The sequence below is a fragment of the Oncorhynchus mykiss genome, chromosome 17 (assembly GCF_057628025.1).
Source record: "Oncorhynchus mykiss isolate SJ-2025 chromosome 17, ASM5762802v1, whole genome shotgun sequence".
Classification (NCBI taxonomy): domain Eukaryota; kingdom Metazoa; phylum Chordata; class Actinopteri; order Salmoniformes; family Salmonidae; genus Oncorhynchus; species Oncorhynchus mykiss.
The window spans coordinates 32309467-32331259 of record NC_143038.1 but is presented as its reverse complement, the minus strand read 5'-3'; the positions used below and the strand labels follow the sequence as shown (position 1 = coordinate 32331259).

Below are 21793 nucleotides of genomic sequence, written 5' to 3'. Positions count from 1 at the left end.
TCTTCACTACCTCAGCATATGACAACTTCTGCACTACTCTAACCCTGGAAACCTCAACCTGCTTCTCTCGCACCCCCACAATTAACACAAACCACGACTTTCCCCAATTCTACACATACATTTGTCTCATGCCCTTCTGCACACATAGGAACCTCCTTCCTACACACTACTGCCACATGCCCATACGCTTGACACCTGTAACAACGTAATGTAGTCGGCATAAAAGCTCATACAGGATAACTTATATATCCTAACATCACTTTATGGGGCAAAGACTCAACATCAAAACTCTGTTTCTCCACTCATGTCACCCTGCCTGCTAAGCACCAAACGACGAGCATCACAACCCCCGGGAATCTTCCCCTTTCGGTTGGTCAGCTTTCACATTTACCGCAACCCCAGTAATCACTCCACTCAATGGCGCCCTTTTCTTGAGAGCAAAATAATTCACATATCTTGGCTCCATTCTTTTAACACGGAGCGCCTGCTCCCTCTGACCAGCAGGAACACATACAATTATCACAATATCACTTCTGGTTACCCTCACCAATTCCAGAGCATCCAACTCTGAAAAAGCACAGCACCCACCATGAAACCTCAAATGGATCAGCCAAAAGTCAAGGATCCACTTTTTCCAAAAACTTCACTCCTACGGTGGTGCAAGCCTCGAGCTCCGAGAACTTCACCATACCTACCACCTCCAATACATCGCCCTCATTCACTTATATTTCTCCTCCTGTCTTCAACTCTCTCTGCTTACACTTTCTACCATTCTTATTTAACAAACCATCTCTTTTTTCAACTGACTCAAGCTCACCCTCTTCCTCACTCTCTCTCTTAGACCTCCTCTCCCTCTCTTTTCCCTCCATTCCTCCTCCGTATTCCAAGTATAACGCTCCTTATGAGATTACTGCACTTCTCCTGCATTACACATTGTTCTTGCCTTGTCAAGGGACAACATTTAACCGGCTGACACAATCTTCTTACAATCAGCACGAACCTCTCAGGATGTTGCGTTCAATAGTGCATCCCACTTGTCACAGCACAGCTCCGTATTAACCTCAAGACTACACCAGCAGATGGTGCCATAACATACTTTGTCGTGATGTGCATTAATATAACAATTACATGCTCTAATTTCTATGCTATTAACTTAATGAATTAGTGTTGGCGCGTACAGCATAAACTAAAATCTAATATGATTTTTTTTTTAACCTTTACTGATAGCAGTTTTTGGCTTCTTATAAACAGTTTTTGTCATTCGAGTGTGCCTTCGGGAACCGACTTCTAGCGAGTTGTTTTTCCATCTGTGCAGGGGAACCGTGTTACTGTTACCCTTGAAGAAACAGTGAGGGGGGAAATAAAAAAAATACAGTTTGTAAAAAGAATAATGTATTAATCATAAGCATATCATCAATTCGATTTCCCAAGGGAATGCAAAATGTAAGTACATAGTTTGACAACTTTTTGACTCGAATTTCATTTTAGTTTCAGTCTTACAATGTTACATAAGGGGATTTCTTGATTAGCCATCCTCTGGACAATAGACGTTGGCTGAAAACAGCGAGTGTATGGTAACATGACGCTAGCGCACTAACAACAAGCTAGCTAGCTGCTCAAACACGCACGAGCTAGCTAACGTTAGCAGGCTGTGTTTGGTACGACTCGTCTGTTAATTTATGGAAACTCGTTGAACGAGCTAACTGCTGTTAGCTAACTAATTGTAACAAATTAGCTAAGCTAGCTAGCTAGCGTAAAATACATTATCTTGGATTGTGATCTGTTTATAGCCAGACGCGTAGCTAGCTACGTTAGCAACAGCATCTCTTAGCAATATTTAATATCAGATGAGCGTTTTAATAAGCCAACATCTCAATATCCGGCTAGTTAGTGTCCTAATAACAGTAGCTATTATGTTGATTTTCGCGAGTTAATAATGACATATTTAATGATGGGCACAAGGTAGAAAACGACAAGTAACTTTAAGCCAGCTAGGTATTTGCTAATGATGCGCCCCTATTCTAGCTAGATATCTACCTGTTTATGGTTGCACGTGATGGCTACATACAGAAGCTAGAGTTGGTTATTATCTCTTGCATTTAGCATTTCCTGTAACACTGCGCTATAATTGCTCAATTGTGTTTGTGTGTGAGAGAGGGAGTGACAGAGGTTAATGTTGGCATCCATATTATATTAATTAGCAGGAATATTGCCATTGTTGTTTGGAAACAAAATCTCAGTCTCAGATATATTCCTGAACTGTCTTTTCCATGTTATTGTGGTGCAATACCAAAAGTGTGACATCTTTTTTTTTCTTCTCCGAAATTCAAGTAACACAAAAGTATCACGCCAAGGTGCAACAACATCTTCATGTCCTATGATTTAACATTTGACACATTGAAATGTCAACAGAACGCAAAAAAAATATACACAGGGGTTGATATTGATTTGCCCTTGGGAGTTGCAGGTGAGAAGGGGTATATCATCCACATCACATGCTGCTCAGTGTTGTGGTCATATTTGATGCTGGACATGCATGTGGGTCGTTCCATGTCATTTCAGCAAGCTATCACCCCTACCATCTCAGATTGTTCTGAAATCGTTTCTGTAGTTAGACACAGATACGATTAGCATTCCTGCAACATTATTTTGTTGAAATATTTTGATCTCTGAGAAATTAAGCTAATTGATTGCACCCAAATTGACCATTTAAATGAATAGGATTCATATAATAAATAATAGTACCTAACATCTGATTTGGAGAGACATTTTTTTCTAACAGTGACTAAGACATGAGGAATCAAAAGAAATGGTCAAACGACCCCCCACAACAATCCCAACCCAACATCAGTATCAGTTCTCTATATCTGATAAGTAATTACAGGCTGACTACACTGCTCGCATCGCAAAATAGAAATCTATATTATTTAATTATTGCACCAACGAGCGTCTGCGCTGCCAAGGGCTAAAATAGAAGTCAGTTCTATTTCTGATGCAGATCGCGCTGCAAGTCCTGCCTCTCCCATCTCCTCATTGGTTTATAGAAGCAGGTACCCATGTGCCTTCTCTTCATTGGTAATACCACGTGGGTGACTGAAAGACGAACAAGTTCTGTGGCAGTAATGCACCTAATTTATGAAAGTTGCCAATCACAATATAAAGTCAAGAGAAGAAAAAGCCTAGGAAGAGAGATGACTAGAAACGATTCGGTTGACCGTTTTATGTGTGGATTCATTGTCAGAGTAGAGGACCTTGTACATTTCAGGTAAAATAACAACTCAATGTTTATATCCCAGGACAAATTTGCTTACAACAACAAGCTATCTAAATAGGACAAATTAGCTAGCAAGTGCAAGCTAGCTAGCTAAATTTCCATAAAGGTTTAATGCTTTTCGACCTGTCCCCAAATTAATGTAATTGGTTCAGAGTTTGTTTTGATATTTTAACTTGCGTGTCATGATCGCGTTTGGTGTGGGGTGACAAAATACATTTATGCACGATGGCACATTCACACAGCCGGTTTGAGCTGCGGCTCAGATTATTGTTTCTTCATCCTATGTAATTTATTCTCAGTGACTTTTGTAGCCCCCCCGTTCAGAGAAATTAGTCATTGAAGTTTTTAGGTTTATGTCCCATCCTACATCTTGATATTACCAGGTTCTGACCACTAAATGGTGCTGTTCCTGCTGACAAGGCTGTTTTCCGCTGCAGTCATTTATGTGGTGTCGAGCCATCGCAAAATCGCCACCATGCCCAAAAAATATGGAACATGAAAAAAATATTTCTACCAAGGCGCACTGAAGATGATAAAACAGTCCACTTTTAATTTTCCTCTGAAAACAAAACAACAAATTAATAGAAAAATCAGACTACCCCATAGTAGATAGTTTATCTATTTACGTAGTTGGCTTGGATTCCAGATCTCTATTCCTACTTTATTTATTTCTCAACGTCTGAATAGGCCCAGAGTTAACAGCGGCAACCTTGGTGTAAACCGCCACCCAACCTCAAAATATTTTTGGGGGAGTGACTTAAATTGTAATGAGACAGACTACATTTTTAGTTGAGCAAGAGTAGTGGCAACCTGGGAAAGTGTTGGAGGGGAAAATGGTGACATGAAGTGGGTTCTGTGACAAGTACAGATTGGGCATATTACCCCAAGTTACCCTAACAGATTTTTTTCTACATATAGTCACTGTGTTTAAGTTTTTTGGGACATACATTTCAACACTAGTATGCTAACTAGTTAAAGTACCTAATTTGGGATCGATCTAATGATTAGCCCAATAGGGTAAATGCAGATAGGCTGAAGCATGGGGTTGCCTACTGTATTTATTTGTAGCCACTATGCTGCATCAGTTGGGTTCTCGGGTGATTATGCTTATTGCTAATAGCATACCTGGTAATATATGCATGGGCCAATATGTCAAATAAATTTTACCAATATATTATTGGACTCATTTCTGGAGATGGAAATTATATTTTAAAAGGTGTCAGCGTAATTTCATTTTCATTCAATTTGGAGTAGTAAGCCACCAGAACTCAGCTTCTCAGTTTCCAATTACCTTTTCCCCTCACTGCTACACATTTTTCCAAAGGAAACACCAGGACAAGGTCTGACAGCAACCTGTGCTTTGGTTTTGTTTACCTGGCTAACGTTTCAGCATTTATGGTACAAACCCACATAGGTACCATTGGGAACTTGTTTCTCTTCGCAATATTACAGATAAAACTTGGCTGGCGGGGGGGGGGGGGAAATGACAAATAAAAGTATATTACAGTTCCATTTGAGGACAAAAACGCTGAATGCTGCGCCACACATGTTACAAAAAAACTGGGAAGACATCTACGATGTACCGATGTGCCGACCACTTCAACTGTATGTTATTAATAGGAGAACAGTAGGCAGTGAGAGAAAATGTTTCTTCGCCATTGGGTACGACATCCCTTCTCCTAAAAGTGTGCACTTGCACACATCTCCCCCTCAGATTGAAAAGCATAGGATCGGTGTAGGCGATGGCTGAAGGGACGTGCCCACTTGGGAGAATGGGGACGCAGCCTGTCTGCCAGTGTGGGAGGCGGGGGGGTTTGTGACACTCAGACCTTACAGTCGTTGCATAACCATCTGAAGGAACAGTGTACAGGCCTTTGTATGTGAGGTGAGAGAAAACGGGAGCGACGACTATAATCTGTGTGTCTTGGGTTAGCCTATATATCCTGCTGTTTAACACAGTCTGTCTGAGTTGCAACGGCCTGTTATGTAACTGAGCTCTTATGTAATTGGCCAGCTCGCTCACACTCTTGCCGCCTCGCTCGCTCACACATATTCACTCATACTCACACACTCACACTTCGACACACACTCACAGAGCTCCCTTTCCTCTTTTTCTCTCTGATACTTTGAGAGTGCCTTAGGAAAGACGAAGGTAAAGCAACGACAGTTTGTTTTACTGTACTGCTCTATTTCATGCATCCCTCTATCATAGATGATGAATGTACAAAAGGAATCGATTTATTGATGATAATAACCAGCCTGTTTTACCCAACATAGTAATTTCATACCCTAGATCAAACTCTCCCCACTTTGCCAAGCTGAAAGAGAGAGTTCACCAAAATTACATGGGCATTTCCATGTAAAAAAAATAAAAACATGAGCACCAACATGTGAAGTTCATAGGAGCATATCAAATGAAAGCTAAGAGTCTATTTATATATATTTTGAAATCACGGCATATGTACATTTTTCCACTGTTTTCCATCCTAAAAATGAGGAATAAGCAGACTGATTTTTGGTCAAGCAGATGGAAAAATGGTTTTAGAAAACAACTACCAGAAAGAAAGTATTTAAAAGGTATTAGAAATAGATCAAAACAAAATAATGTTGACTTGAAGACCCCCTGTCAACTAATATCAACACTTATATTTAGTTCTGGAAGTTTAAGAAACATTGCCTTGTGCCTTGAAATGCCGTTACCAAAAACCCACATCCTCATGACGAGGGAAGATAATGAAAGTTCACAGAAGCAACAAGTACAGCTATCCCTATCAATTAGTTAGTGTTTTTACTGATATCAATTTTGTTTAGTAATTGAGTGAATAAAACTCAAAATTGTTATTTCTGAAAAATTTGTCACGGAATTTTGACAATTGAATTGATTACATTGGGAAATCATAGTAGTCACAAACCACAGTTGGGTTCACAAGTTTGGACAGTGGAGCAGTGTTTTCCAACCCTGGACCTCGAGTACCCCCAACAGTACAGTTTCATTGTAGCCCTTGACATACACACCTCATTCAACTCATGGAAGGCTTGCTGATTTGTTGACAAGTTTAATCCGGTGTGCTTGTCCAGTGTTATGATACAAATGTGTAGTGTTGGGGATACTGGAGGACCAGGGTTGGGAAACACTGCAGTAGAGTACAGTAGTGTTGTCACAATACCAGCATTTTCTACTTCCATACCAGATTAGTATCACAATACTCAATACCAAAACGATACCGTTGAAAGGAAAAAAATGCATATTAGCCAAAGTCACAGAATGGCATTTGGTCCAGACAGATAAACTCATCTACTCCTCTGTTCAATCGGTGGGCATCTTTTGAGTTCAATACCAATATTTTTTTTCTGTGACATTTTTCAGAGACAGCCATGTATGCATTAATGAATCAATTACACAAATCAATTTCACTTAGATTTTAGCAATATAACTACATAACAAGATAATGGTAATAATTGTATTTGAATGGTATATTTCTTGAAGAACTGGGTAAGTCAAGATGTAGCCTAAGCCTAAGCCTATTCACAATACAGGTGAATGCATATTCAACAGGAGTGAGTGTGTGCATGCATTGAGTTATTGAGCTTGTTTTGGGCTGATTTCATGGGGCTACAGATGACAAAAAAAAATCAGTTTCCCTTCAATTTGGTACTTAATTTCTTGTACTGTTCAACATAATTTGCATAGAAGTAGTTTATTTTTTATAAAAGTGAGCGTTGTCTCTTTAACCCGTAATGACGTCATTCACAAGGCAAGAGGGGAGCAGCCCGTCGGAGCCCTAGTCAGTTAGCTGAGGCAATAGATCATCTTTGGGAGAGACGTGAGTGAGAGGCCGATCAGCTTTGAAGTCAGAATATTTAGCGTAATGATTTGCGAACAAAGTACTGGGGTAGGGAATTGATGTTTGCTTCAGCTGTAAGCTAGCAAGGATAGTTCGCCTACAAAGCTGGAAGATACCGGTATCGTCTTGCATGGTAAAGTGTTCTAGCCAGACTAGCCTGTATGGACATTGTTTTGCAAACAGCAATTAACAGTTTCACAATGCCGTGTCGCGTTATTCAAGTGTGTTAACTTCTGTGCCGCGTGAGTGGGGAGCTAACACGATGCAGGCTAAGTGGAGCAGGCGCTCGCGCTATAAGGGGTACGTCGGCTGCGCTGGTACAGACTTGAGCTGTGAGACACATTTGACAGAAGTACCGAAAGTAACAAGAATTCTAGTACCAAACCATTTTTCATGTTCTAGTATCTAAAAGGTACCGGAGTTTTGTTATACCGCACAGTGGAGTACAGTAAAGAAAATTAGAGTACAGTACAGTACACAGTAGAACACACAAGTTGAGCACACTATGTTCTGTATTGTACTGTGCTGAACTCTACTGTACTAAACTCTACTTTACTGTACTCTACTCTTCTGCGCTCTACTGTGCTGTACTTTGATGTCCAAACTTGTTGAGGGCTCTGGAGTGGCGCAGTGGTCTAAGACAATGCATCTCAGTGCAAAAGGTGTCACTTCAGTACCTGGTTCATTCACCTGGTTCAGTACCTGAATCCAGGCTGCATCACACCCGGCCGTGATTGGGAGTCCAATAGGGCGGCACACAATTGGCCCAGCGTCATCCAGGTTTGGCCGGGGTCGGCCGTCATTGTAAATAATAATTTGTCCTTAACTGACTTGCCTAGTTAAATACAGGTTCAACATAAAGAAACATAGACGTCTATGATTGGTTCAGATTTGGTAATAATGCCAATACCCAAAGATGCAAAGGAGGATATTGCATATTTCCACCTTTTTGTGTTCATCTTCAGGGTACATCACCATGACATTCATATCCATAGTTTCTGTATAGTACAGCTCAGGGACCCATGATGTAATTCTGTTACCGGGTTTAAATCCACTTCATTTTGGTTGGATTAAATGCGGAAGACACATTTCAGTTGAATGCATTGTTGTACAACTTACTAGGTATCCCCCCTTTCCTTCCTTTGCTTAATGTAGTTCAATAACCAAAATATATTTTAAAAAATTCAACTCGGTATGTCATAGCTGACACCCCATTCTTTCTGCAGATATCGTTGAATCTTTAATTCGCAGCAGATATTTCCGTTTTTGGGATGGGGTTGGGATAGGGTTTCCTTACCTTGATTTAGCCTAGGTTTTTGGGATGGGGTTGGGATAGGGTTTCCTTACCTTGATTTAGCCTAGGTTTTTGGGAAAATGTGGACACGTAAAAAACTGAGGGAGATTATGCAGAAATGTTGTTACCGAACTTCGTATCTGCACTGTTTTTACAGTAAATGTGTTTTTGTAAAGTAGTCCTTGTGCACGGAGTTCAACTTTGAAATCAATGGTTGTTGTTTGGCATACCAATCTGACTCTGTGTGATTCTGTTACCGTGGAATTGGCCACATATTGGTTTCCTTACCTTGATTTAGCCGAGGTGAACTATCCATTTTTAAAGGGGGTCTCCATTTTGTTGTGCTTTGTTTGACCGTTGGCTTTAAGTGATGTGTATTTTATTGCAGGTACTCCCAGTGACTATGTGTGTAGGTAATGCTCTCTGAGCCCTGCAGGACGTCATGTCTGAAGAGGCCATCTCAGGAAGCGACCTGGACCCCAGCGTTAACAGCGAAGACGAGGATCTGGAAGAGGAGGAGGAGGAGGAGGAGATTGAGGATGAAGATGAGGGTGACAACGATGGGGATGATGAAGATGATGCAGTCGGTGAGTGACATGGCTGGTGTCTTGCCTCCGACTTAATACTCACAATTAGTACTGGTTCAGAACAGAAGACATTCTAGAAGTGGTTCTAATTCAATCTAAAGACTTGAAGTCGGGGGTGCACGTTGTGAACAGCGGAGTTGCGCTTCCTTCCGCGTCAACTGAAAGCGCCAGGCTAAACTTCTACGCTGTTGTAATGCCGCAGCTGTTACGTGCTTTTACATTGCAGCGGAGGGAACCGTGCACGTGCGCAGATACTGTGTACGAGTGCATCGTTTTGCATTGCTCTCACCAGCAATACTCTCAGTTCATGTTGCTGCTTGTGGCAGTGTCATATCGCCAAGTCTCAGTTTAACAATGGTTGCAAAGCTGCCAGCTGCTAAGAAAAAGTGATTCAACTAGTTTTCTTTTCTTTTTTGTCAAGTCTGATGCAAAACATAGGCTGTCTGTATTTCAAATACGATCTAATGTAGTCAACCAGTCAGTTACAAAGTCTGGCACGCTATTCCCTACGTAGTGCCCTGCATCAGGGGACCTGGTCAAAAGTAGTGCACTTACATGGGGAGCAGGGTGCCATTTGGGAGGGAGTCGGGCAGTGAGCCGGGCACTCGGAGAGAGTCTGATCCGCCAAGGCCCACGTTGCCAGACGGACCAGTTTTGAGCGTGTTAGAGCAACAGGTAGGAGAGTCCAGGTTCAGGGTTTGTTGACCGCTTCTGTAACGAGACTTCCAGCCTGGAGCTGCCGGCATCTGCTCTGAGCGGCGCCTCTCAAACGACGTGTTCAATGCCAGGAATGTGAGAGGCTGCCAGGGGTAACACCAGGCAACCCCCGCTCATTCTCATACACTCGGGCATGACTGTCCAGAAGGATGGGAGTGTAATGAAGACACTGGCTTGCGTCACCAATGGCACCCTATTCCTAGTGTACTACTTTTGACTGGTTAGACGTAGTGCACTATTTAAGGGAATAGGGTGCCATTTGGGAGGACCGACACTGTCTGTAACGTCAGTCTGACTGGGGCCGGACACTCACGTCTGTCTGACTGGGGCCGAACACTCACGTCAGTCTGACTGGGGCCGGACACTCACGTCTGTCTGACTGGGGCCGGACACTCACGTCTGTCTGACTGGGGCCGGACACTCACGTCTGTCTGACTGGGGCCGGACACTCACGTCTGTCTGACTGGGGCCGGACACTCACGTCTGTCTGACTGGGGCCGGACACTCACGTCTGTCTGACTGGGGCCGGACACTCACGTCTGTCTGACTGGGGCCGGACACTCACGTCTGTCTGACTGGGGCCGGACAGTAACGGTCATGAATGGACCATAGAGAAGATGATCAGTTGGCCCAGTAAACAATACAAGAGTTAGGATTTAGGGATGGTTTCCCTGATAAATCATTAAGCCTGATCCTGAACTAAGAATCTTGTTCATTGGAGATTCTTCAGCTCATTGACCAGACACAGATTAAGCCCAGGCCTGGACTTTAGAATTAGTTGATTGATTGTCATTCTTTGCTCCTCTCTCCCACAGATTGGCCAGAGGGTGGCCAGGGCAGTACAGAGACGGAGACCCAGGGAGGGAGGGACTCCCCCTCAGCTACCTCACCCTCAGAAAAGACTCCCTCTGAGCCCCCGTCTCAGCCAACCTCCCAGCCCCCCTCCAGGGCTTCCTCCCGGCCCAACTCTAGGCCTGAGTCTCGCTCCCAGCCCCCCTCTGGCCCCAGTTCCCAGCCTCCTTCTCGCCCTGAGAGCCCCAGCCAGGACAAGCCATCTGCGGGCAAGAAGAAGAAACCGAGGGCCTCAAAGTCCCAGGCCCCTTCGTCCTGTCCTGAGACCCCCAGCAAGGACAAGACCTCAGTTGGCAAAAAGAAGAAACCGAGAACCTCTAAGTCTAAGGAGCCTAAGCCTGCTAAACCCTCGAAGACAGTACACATGAGGAAGAACATCAGGTAGGTACACTCATCTGTTTGATAACAAGGGATTGAAACCACCCTATCTCCTCTAACCCATCCCCCTGTTCTCTCTTTCTCTTCTCTAACCTGTCCACCTCTCCTCTAACCCATCCCCCTGTCCCCTCTCCTCTAACCCATCCCCCTGTCCCCCTCTCCTCTAACGCCCTCCCCCTGTCCTCCTCTAACCCATCCCCCTGTCCCCCTCTCCTCTAACCCATCCCCCTGTCCCCCTCTCCTCTAACACCCTCCCCCTGTCCTTCTTCTCTCCTCTAACGCCCTCCCCCTGTCCTCCTCTAACGCCCTCCCCCTGTCCTCCTCTAACGCCCTCCCCCTGTCCTCCTCTAACGCCCTCCCCCTGTCCTCCTCTAACGCCCTCCCCCTGTCCTCTCCTGTAACCCATTCTTCTCTCCTCTAACCCATCCCCCTGTCCTCCTCTTCTCCTCTAACCCATCTTCCTCTCCTCCTAACCCATCTTCCTCTCCTCCCAACAGGACGCTGCTGAAGGAGCACCAGATGGAGGCAGTGACCAAAGCAGCCCAGCAGGAGGAGTTAGAGAGGCTGAGGCGTCTGGAGCAGCAGAGGAAGGACTTCATGGCACCACCCGTCCAAGAGTTTTCTCCAGCAGGTGAGAGTCCTATTTCAGCCTGAAGCCCTCTGGACACTGACTGTCATAGAGGGGCTCCATTTTGTGGTTTGTCATACAAAGGATTCTGTAGGGCCCTATAAAATATTACAACTTTATTTTTTGCCTAATTCCATTTTCTCTTTTGTTTTTCCAGGTCCAAGTTTTTTCAAATGTTCATGTTTTTTTCTCTCAAAATCACACTTTTTTTTAATAATAGAAAAACAACCCAATTGGATGTTGTAAATCCCCAACACTGCTTAAACCACATCAGGAGACCACTTTTGAGGTCTCAGAAAATCTAAGAAATTCAGATTTTCGGGTGTAGTGACACTTTAATTAAATTGTGCACCAGCAGAGAGGCCATTGTTTGGTTAGCGACGTTTCTATAGTTCTCATGTGATGGCAGAGTTTGTGAATTAGAAGACTTCCAAACCTCTCTGCCAATAACAGCTTGTTTTTAGTTTCCCCCTCCTCGCTCAGACCACTCCCATACAGTCCTAGCAAAATGATTTCTTGAGAAACTGCTCTTTTGACCATTAAAATTGAAACATAGTCTACTTTGTAGTTAACATTTAATTGAGAATGTTTTTGGGAAATCCATTCCATCTCTACTAGAAGATGACTGTCATCAGCATCACCTCTGACAGGTTCTCTAATCGCTGACTGCATTCCTCTGCCCTTTCAGAAAGTTGCAGGAAAATATGAATCATTGATGCATTTTGTTAATGTCTTATGATTCATTTGGGCAAACTAATTACTTTTCTAATAAGCTGAATACATTTGGTTGATTTCCTACCAAGTTCAGTGAATGTTTTAATATGGTTGAATGCAGTTTTAATGTATGGATTCCGTCTGCGTTCTCCACAACGCCGATTTTATAGAGCCCTAATTCTTCCACCCCATGGTCGAGGGAGATTTATTTTCCTAACCTCTTACTTATTTCCTGTCTTTGCATGTCTCTCTCTCTGTCTCTCTCTCTGACTTTATTCACATGGAACGTTAAATCCCTTAAGTTGTCAAAGTAAAAAAAAATAGCAACAATGGTCGGTGCGCTCTCTCTCATCTCCCCCTCTCCTCTCTCCTCTCTCATCTCTCCTCTCTCATCTCCCCCTCCAGTGGAAGCGGTGCCAGGGAGGCCTGGAGAGGAGGAGTTTCAGGGCCAGGGGTCGTTAGAGGCGGCTTTCCTAGCCAGGCAGGACGTAATCTGCCTGGACAGCAGCGACAGCAGTGGAGAGGAGGAGGAGGAGGAGGACGCCAAGCCACCAGCTATCCCCACTATCACACCCACTATCAGAGACGGTAAGACCAGTAGAAGGACTGCTAAAACGGAGGGAACAACCATCACCCTCTGTCTAGTAGGGTTGTCACGTTACCAGTATCACGTTACCAGTATCACGTTACCAGTATCACGTTAACTATATCACGTTACTCAAATTTCCATGGCAAAAACACAAAGCAGACTTCACTATTTGGTCCTTTTTTAAAGGGGTAGTTTGGAATTCTGTCAGTGAGGCCCTTCATCTACTTCCCCGTAGTCAGATTAACTTGTGGATACCATGTATGTATCTTCATCCAGTGTGAAGGTTAGAGGTAGTTTTGAAAGTCTACAGGAACAGCTAGCATGCTAGCTGTTCCCATAGACTTTGTCATTGCGCTAACACTAGTTAGCAATGGCGCTAACGCTAGCGACTTCTTTCAAACCAAAATGGTATCCACAAGTTTATCTGACCCTGGGGAAGTAGATAAATGTCCTCATTGCCAAAATCCCAAACTATCCCAGTGACATGTTTTGTGTGCCAATAGCTTGGGAAATTAACAAATATGACTCTGGGTGACGACACAAGGCTGTGTGTTTCTTTGAGAAACGAAGTCCGCTTCTTATTTTATTGATTCCTTGCCATGCTACTTCTGAGTATAGTGATACAGGTATTGTGACAACCCTACTATCTACACTACAGGCTTAGAGCCAGACATTCTAGGTAAAACCTAGTTATAAGGATCCTTGGTTAGACAAACAGGAACATAAACACAGTTCTTGGTTAGTACTAAAAATGCTGTATCTAGAGTGAGCACAGACCTCATAATTACTTAATAATCTATGTGAGTCATAATGTCATGTTTAGCTGTCAGGTTATGAACACTTAATGTCATGAATAGATAGATAATAAATTCCCCTGCTCTGGACCAAGCCTTCTCTACATTGGAAATAAGTGTGTTATAAAGCTTTCACTTTTTACATTTTTAACTGTTTGTTTTTTACCCAAAAATAAATAAATAAATACATAAAATCAAATTCTTCCCCAACCCAGACGTGATCGAGCTGAGCTCTGGGGATGACGACACACTGCCGATCAGCAGCGAATCGGCCAATGAGGATGAAGGTGCGGGGGGCACGGAAGAGAGCAGCGGAGCGCACATCAACGACTCACTCAACCAACCAGACGCCCAGGGGAGGGTCCTGGTCAACATCAACCACCCAGCGGAGGAGGAAGACCTGTACCTCGTCCCACAGCTGGCTCGTGCAGTCAAACCTCACCAGGTAGTACAGGGGAGCTCCACTGGGCCGTCACTACGGTCCAATTTCCCGTACACAGATTAAGCCTAGTCCTGGATAAAAAAAAACCTACCTTCTCACGGGTTAATATCCATTGAAAGTGTTTTTAAGTCGAGGACTAACGTCAAGCCATGTCTGGGAAACCGGTCCTAGTCTTCTAGCTGCTGCAGTGGATGTGTGACTTTAGCCGGAGGGAGCAGAGCGTGAACCACTTTGTCAAGGTGGTCTCGGAACGTGAGCCAAGTATCGAATTTGTGAAAAAAAGAACTGGTGTAATTCATTGCCATTTTTCGGGGGGGGAGCATCTCCCGCTCTGCAAAAATAACACGGCCAGTGTAGCATGCCTGTTAGCCCTTACCCTGCACCGTGAAACGCGGAGGCCAAGGTGTATTCTACCGTACACGTATGAAGATAGTTCAGACGTGACACCATTCACTTTTTCCATCGCCGATCTCCTCTTCACTCGGCTCTTGATTCACCTCTCGCTCTCACCCGTTGCTTTCCATCTCTCTTTCCCCTCCCTCCCTCCCAGGTTGGTGGGATCCGGTTCCTCTATGACAACCTGGTGGAGTCTCTGGAGCGCTACAAGGGCAGCAGCGGGTTTGGCTGTATCCTGGCCCACAGCATGGGCCTGGGTAAGACCCTGCAGGTCATCTCCTTCATAGACATCCTGCTGCGACACACCGGGGCCCACACCGTACTGGCCATCGTCCCTGTGAGTTCACGGATAGAGAGAGTGGTTGGGTGTGTGGTTTGAGTGAGTGTGTGTGTTTCTCTTTGTCTCTCTTCCTTTCTCTCTCTCTCTGCTCTCTCTGCGTCTCCCCTGTCTGTCGGTATCGCTGTCTGTCTTGTGTGTGTGTGTATGCATACATCTCTCTAGCTTTTTCTCTCTCTCTCCCCCAGGTGAACACGCTCCAGAACTGGTTGGCAGAGTTTAACCTGTGGCTCCCATCACAAGAGGCCCTGCCCCCTGATAGTGACCCTGCCGAGGTCGCAGGACGCACCTTCAGAGTCCACATCCTCAATGATGAGCACAAGTACGTAACATGATATAGTAGAGCTAGCTAACACACGTGTGTGTGTGTGTGTTATATCCATAACACAAAACGCACTAACTAGTATGTGTGCGTGTTTACCAATTTTGACGTGTGTGTGTGCGCCCTACAGAACCACGGTGGCCCGGGCTAAGGTAGTGGAGGATTGGTCACGTGACGGGGGCGTGCTCCTGATGGGTTATGAGATGTACCGCCTGTTGTCCCTGAAGAAGAGCTTTGTGACGGGCAGGAAGAGGAAGTCCAAGAAGCCCCAGGGACCCGTCATCATCGACCTGGACGAAGAGGACAGGCAGCAGGAGCTCATGAAAGGTCAGGGGTTAGAGGTTGCTGTGGGGCCCGCTGTAGGTGGATCTAGGGCCGTAGTCGTCTGAGTAGAAGTGCTGATCTAGGATCAGGTCCCACCTGTCCATCTAATATTATTCATAGTGATCTAGAAGGCAAATCTGATCCTAGATCAGAACTCCTACAAGAAACCCCTGATCCATTGAAAATTAGAAATTGCGTACCAGTATAACGATGAAACAATAGAGTATAGAGAGTTGATGTTGGAGAATAATGCGTTATCGATATCTGCATAAATGACCATTTATTCAAATGCCAAGGCTGATGTATTTTCTGCACATCAATAACATCATAGTGAATGAAAATGATGGTATTAATCACTACTGTAGTACATTAGAGAACGGTGTTATTTGATTTATTCATCAGGCATTCCTGTAAGCTGTGTTTTACTCTCTCCTTTCTCACACACCTACACTCTCGCTCTACTCCTCCATACATTTCCTCAACCTGTGTTTTGCGCTCTCTCTACCTCTCCACCTACCCACCCAGGTATCGAGAAGGCGCTGGCCAGGCCTGGTCCAGACGTGGTGATCTGTGACGAGGGCCACCGCATCAAGAACTACCACGCCAGCACCTCGCAGGCCCTGAAGAACATTCGCTCCAGGCGACGCGTGGTCCTAACGGGCTACCCCCTCCAGAACAACCTGATAGAGTACTGGTGCATGGTGGACTTTGTCAGGCCTGACTTCCTGGGCACCAGGCAGGAGTTCAGTAACATGTTCGAGAGGCCCATTCTGAACGGGCAGTGTGTGGACAGCACGCCACAGGACGCCAGGTTGATGAGATACAGAAGCCACGTGCTGCATAGCCTGCTGGAGGGGTTCGTCCAGAGGTAAGTTCCACAAATAGGATTTCTCCTGACTTAATCAAGAATTCCCACTTTGCTCACATTATCCTCCATTCACATATTATTTGCACAACCCTTTCCCCTGACCAAAATCCTGATCTCAAGTTGTCCAATAGCCATATGTATCGAGGGTCATACATATACGACCCATTATCGCATTACTCAAGAGCAGAGAACAGCCTTACAATGGTGTTTAGGGAGAAGATTTTGGGTGACCCAGGCATCATCCCCAATCCCAAATCAACCCCTAGCCCCTACTCTCTCCTATAGCTCTTTGAATTGTCTAGGTATACGTTCTAGTACTAAGCTGATCTTTGCGCGTTGTTTCCTCCGTGTCTGTCCCAGGCGAGGCCACGATGTGCTGAGGGACCAGCTGCCCTCCAAGGACGAGCACGTGATCATGGTGCGCCTGTCACCCCTGCAGAGGGCCCTTTACGCCGAGTTTATGGACCGCTTCAGAGAGGCAGGTAACAGCGGCTGGCTGGGCCTCAACCCGCTGAAGGCCTTCTGCGTCTGCTGCAAGGTTAGTCTGAGATGGCTTCACTGGTGCTGTGGGGTTAGGCAGGCAGGCAGACAGACAGACAGACACACAGACACACAGAGAGCCAGGCAACAGCAGCTACACAATTTCTGATGATTTGGAGATGAAACGCAGGGACAAATGCTAATTCTGGGGATATTGTCTTGTATTGGATTTGTGCTACAAATTCTAAAAAGTTAGCATTTGGAGACAGTGGCCAGGTAAACAAAAACCAAAGCATGGTTTGCTGTCATAGCTTGTCCATAGACTGCTTACAAGATAAGGAAACCAACATGTAATTTGGGTGAACTGTCCCTTTAAAGCAGTCAGGCTAATCAGCCTACTCTTGACACCTGGACCAGAGTAACATTATTGTAGTCTGTTCATTAATCGTGTGTGTGTGTGTGTGTAGATCTGGAACCACCCTGACGTGCTCTATGAGACCCTTCAGAAGGAGAACCTGGCCAACGAGCAGGATTTGGACTTGGATGACATCACGGCGGCCACCAACCCCCGCTGCCCTGGCGCTGGCCTGAAGGCCAAAGCGGCCGACTCGGCCAACAGCCGGTCCAACATCACCCTGCCCCCGCTCAATCCCATCCAGGAGAGAGCCAATCAGGTCATCACCTACGAATGGGTACGCCTTGACACCTCTCTCTGACTCTGTCCTCCCAACCCACCCGCTGGTTGGTTGGCTGGAATTTTGTCAGGTACTTCTCCTGAGTTAGCCTGGTCAAACCACACCGAACGTTGCTGTGTCTAGTTAAACCAGGCTACCTTAGTGTTGGGAAAAATGAAAAAATAACACCATTATTGCAAAATTATTGCATGAATTTCCACTGTGGGGATTCTAATGTAGGGCTGTTACTTTGACTGTATTTACGCCACACCAGCGGTCACGAGTCATGATGGCAGTCAAATTCCATGTGACCGTTTAGTCATGGTAATTAGGCTTTTCCAAGCTCTGATGCTGCTGATGGTCATTAGTAGCCTACCAAACTTGCTAACTGCCTGATACTCAGCACTCTATTGTCCCTCTAATCACTCTGACATCAATGCAAATGTTCTCAAATATCAAATCAAACACTTCATGAGAGCCCATGTGCTCATGTTGCGCAACCTTTCTATAGGCTATGCAATTGTGGGAGAAAACAAAGGGATGGCCACTATTAAAAAGAGGAGGACCCCATCAGCTTTCTTTAGTTTAGGCCTACTATATTTATTTCTCAGCCTTCCTAATATTAAGCACATTACTTCTCTATAAAACAGGATTATAGCCTACCAGGCTGGCATGAAAATGAACCGTGGGAGAAGCGTCCTCCATTCACTATTTAAGTGCATAGATTCCTTTTTTCCCCCCGCTGCCCCTGTTTCGAGCTCGGTGCATGATAGAGACATTATAAATAAAAACAAATTTCACACATATATATTATTTAGTATATGTAAAGACAAGATTAAATCAAGAATGAGTGACAATATTAGCCTATCACCATCATTTATATATTATCACTTTTGAATGATGCCCAGCTTAAGGCAAACAGTGCATGTTTTTTTTGTGTTTTTGTACCTTTTTCAAATCTTACTCGCACACCTCGTGTTGCTTAACCCATAGGCCTATATGTTTTGATCAGGTTTGTATCACACCTCATGTAGCCTAACTCATAGGCCTATATGTTTTGATCAGGTTTGTATCACACCTCATGTAGCCTAACCCATAGGCCTATATGTTTTGATCAGGTTTGTATCACACCTCATGTAGCCTAACCCATAGGCCTATATGTTTTGATCAGGTTTGTATCACAACTAAAGTGGCCAAATAACTTCTTAACGGGTATAGAGCCTAACTGGCATACAGTGGTTCCTCCTTTTAAAAGTTGCGAGATTACGCCGTGGGACTTAGAAGTAATTCTTGGTTTAGTACGGTACCCTGCGTTTAGTACGGTACCCTGCGTTTAGTACGGTACCCTGCGTTTAGTACGGTACCCTGCGTCACCACTTCATTCCTCCAGACCAGCGCAAGGGGGGACTTAGAGCACTGATTATGCTTTTTGGGTCCTACTGTGTCACTAACTGACAATGAATGGGCGACATAAACCTAAATAGAAACTGATAATTGTGCTCGACCTCAATATTTCTTACTAAAACTGTTCTTACAGTAAGGTTGTTAATCTTTTATTTTGTTAGTGCTACAGTAAGAGCAAAATAATCCTATGTCACTTCCGACCGTTCACGTTGTACAGAGCCTGAGTGGCGCAATGGTCTATAAGACACTGCAAAGTACTGCAAGCTGTGTTGCTACAGATGCTGGTTTAATACCCTTGGCCCCATCCTGCCACACTTTAAGGGGCATTGCACTAGTAATGACGCTGACTAGGGAAACGTTCCCGCTGTTCTGTTCTTAGTACCAGTCTGCACGTTCAAACTAAAACAACGTAACTAATAATGGCATCTTTATGTGTTCGTTAATAAAATTATAAAAATACTCTTTCAAAATGTCGATTTTTTTTTAAAATTTATTTTTAGTTATTGATCCATAACGAATAACTATGGCAATAAATATCCCTGAATTACCACTGAATTACAGAAATATCCTCCAATCCTCTATATGTAATTATTGGCCGAGAGTCACGTCGTGTTTTTCGATATACTGTAGGCCTACTGTTGGCGACATGAGTCTCACTAGTGTTGACTCATGTGGTGTAGGTCTTATTTATAAATAGAGCATATTGAAGTTCGAAGCAATAGGATTTATTTAACGAGACAAGTCAGTTAAGAATTTGATTTTATTTACAAGGACAGCCTACTCCTTCCTCCCCATCGGGGAATTGAACCCCGGTCTCTAGTACAGCCTTTTTTGAAGGCTACCAAATGCTTCTCAAAGATGCCTTCTGGTGGTCAAACTAGCACTAACTAGCATTAATAGTACCAGTGGTTCACACTTAAATAACCTGCCATAGAATTCTGCGGCACCATGCAAGCTGCGCCGCAGTACGCTGCAACGTTTGAAGGAGGAACCACTACATATGCAGCGATTGAATTTCAAGCCGTGGTGGGAAAAGTACCCTATTGTCATTACTTGAGTAAAAGCAAAGATACCCTAATAGAAAATGACTCAATTGAAAGTCACCCAGTAAAATATCACTTGAGTAAAAGTCTAAAAGTATTTGGATTTAAGTATTAAGTATCAAAAGTATAAATAATTTCAAATTCCTTATATTAAGCAAACACAGCACCATTTTCTTATTTTTAGCCAGAGGCACACTCCAACACTCAGATATAATTTACAAATGAAGGGATGACCAGGGATGTTCTCTTGATAAGTGTGTGAATTGGACCATTTTCCTGACCTGCTAAGCATTCAAAATGAGTACTTTTGGGTGTCCGGGAATGTATGGAGTAAAAAGTAAATGTATTTTCTTTGGGAATGTTGTGAATTAAAAGTAAAAGTTGTCAAAAATAGAAATAGTAAAGTACAGATAGCCCAAAATGACTTATGTAGTACTTTAAAGTATTTTTACTTAAGTACTTTACACCACTGGTTTCAAGTTTGGGGATGATCATTTTCACCATTAAAAATACACCTTTTAATAAAAGTATTATATGCGTAATTGTATTTGTGTGCACTTTTGAGATTGGTGTTTTCCTGCTAATGGAACATTTGCGCTTGTAGCCTACTGCCGTGTGCACATTGATGTGCTTATAATGTGAAGAAATAGCCTAATAGGTTGTCAACATTTTATGCTAAACATTCTATTCTGTTGCGTCAGGCTCATTGCTTAAAACAGTTGTTTTTTATGATAGTGATTGTATTAATTGGGATCTATTGCATCCCACAACTGTCCCGGACTGTTTTGAATATTTATTTCTCGCACAGAATAGGTCAACTTTTGTACTGTGGGGGATAATAGATTGACACAGGCTAGTGCTTTTGCTGTTCGTTAGGCCTACTCATCTTTTTTGGTAAATGTGGATTGTTCGTTCTTCCAATGTCTTCAATATGCACCTTGGAATTGGATAAGGACGAGCGCAGTTGTGTCCCCGATGTGTCTGTCTTCACTTGTAGCCTGTGAGAAAGACCCGATCACATGACTGAGAGCCATGTGCGTGAGAGAGGTGCTTCGGCACGCAGTGGGGAAAAGTAACTCTTATATTCAGCCCAAGGGCACAATGACCACTGGCTGCAAAAGGCATGGATTTGTTTAGATGGCATTACGGCCACACAAATAAATTTTGTGGCATTATCAAGGACTTGTCAGATTGTGAATGAGAGACTGATGAAGTGTGGACAGCCTGTGCAAAAAACAACAAAGCAGAGCTCATACCTTTTCAAGCTGATTTTTTTCAAATCATCATTAGTTGCATCATGCATCCTTAGAATGTATTAAAAATAAAAACATATAGCGCAAAGTTTGTATCACAACTAAAGTTACATTAATAACTCTAAATTAAGCATATTGGAGTACTTGTCTCTTTGTTAACCTCTCAACACAGAATAGCCGTATGTGCGCACTCCCCCAAATCGTTTGGAGAAAAGATCCTTCATTTTATTGAGCTATGTTCAATTCTATTCTTCATAATATAAAATAATGCCACAAAATTCTAAGCAAATCTTGTCTTCTAAATGAACTGGTATAGCCCACAGCCATATGGCATAGCCAGATTAGGGCCCAACAAGGACAACTCAGTTTGCTATTCTGTTCTTCTGAAATAGACCTGTCTAAAATAAATAATTGATTTATTGTGATGGTGTAGACTATATTATATGGATTTATTATACATTTTAAAATGTTTTTGTTCCAAAGGTCTGCATCACTGGCTTGTAGGCTGTGCGTGGAAGCCAGGAAATGCTAAATGTTTTTCTGGTAATTAACAGTCAATTACCGTGAGACCCGGAAGT

General features: G+C 43.7%; 1 protein-coding gene across 4 annotated transcripts in view; it reads left to right on the top strand.

Annotated features, from left to right (window-relative positions):
- Positions 1–1099: 1099 nt before the first annotated feature.
- rad54l2 (RAD54 like 2) overlaps positions 1100–21793 on the top strand; it is a 36743-nt gene continuing 16049 nt past the window's right edge. For 2 of the 4 annotated variants that reach the window (XM_036950010.2, XM_036950012.2), the window contains exons 1-12: positions 1100–1443; positions 8802–9000; positions 10533–10950; positions 11445–11578; positions 12695–12877; positions 13888–14117; positions 14665–14847; positions 15036–15169; positions 15300–15496; positions 16019–16361; positions 16722–16899; positions 17309–17533. In XM_036950010.2, coding sequence (XP_036805905.2) covers positions 8856–9000; positions 10533–10950; positions 11445–11578; positions 12695–12877; positions 13888–14117; positions 14665–14847; positions 15036–15169; positions 15300–15496; positions 16019–16361; positions 16722–16899; positions 17309–17533 — 2370 coding nt within the window. In that variant the 5' untranslated portion in view covers positions 1100–1443; positions 8802–8855. Of the gene's footprint in view, positions 1444–7026; positions 7253–8801; positions 9001–10532; positions 10951–11444; positions 11579–12694; positions 12878–13887; positions 14118–14664; positions 14848–15035; positions 15170–15299; positions 15497–16018; positions 16362–16721; positions 16900–17308; positions 17534–21793 lie in introns of those variants that run through there. The other 2 variants (XM_036950011.2, XM_090205228.1) reach the window with 1 other exon arrangement.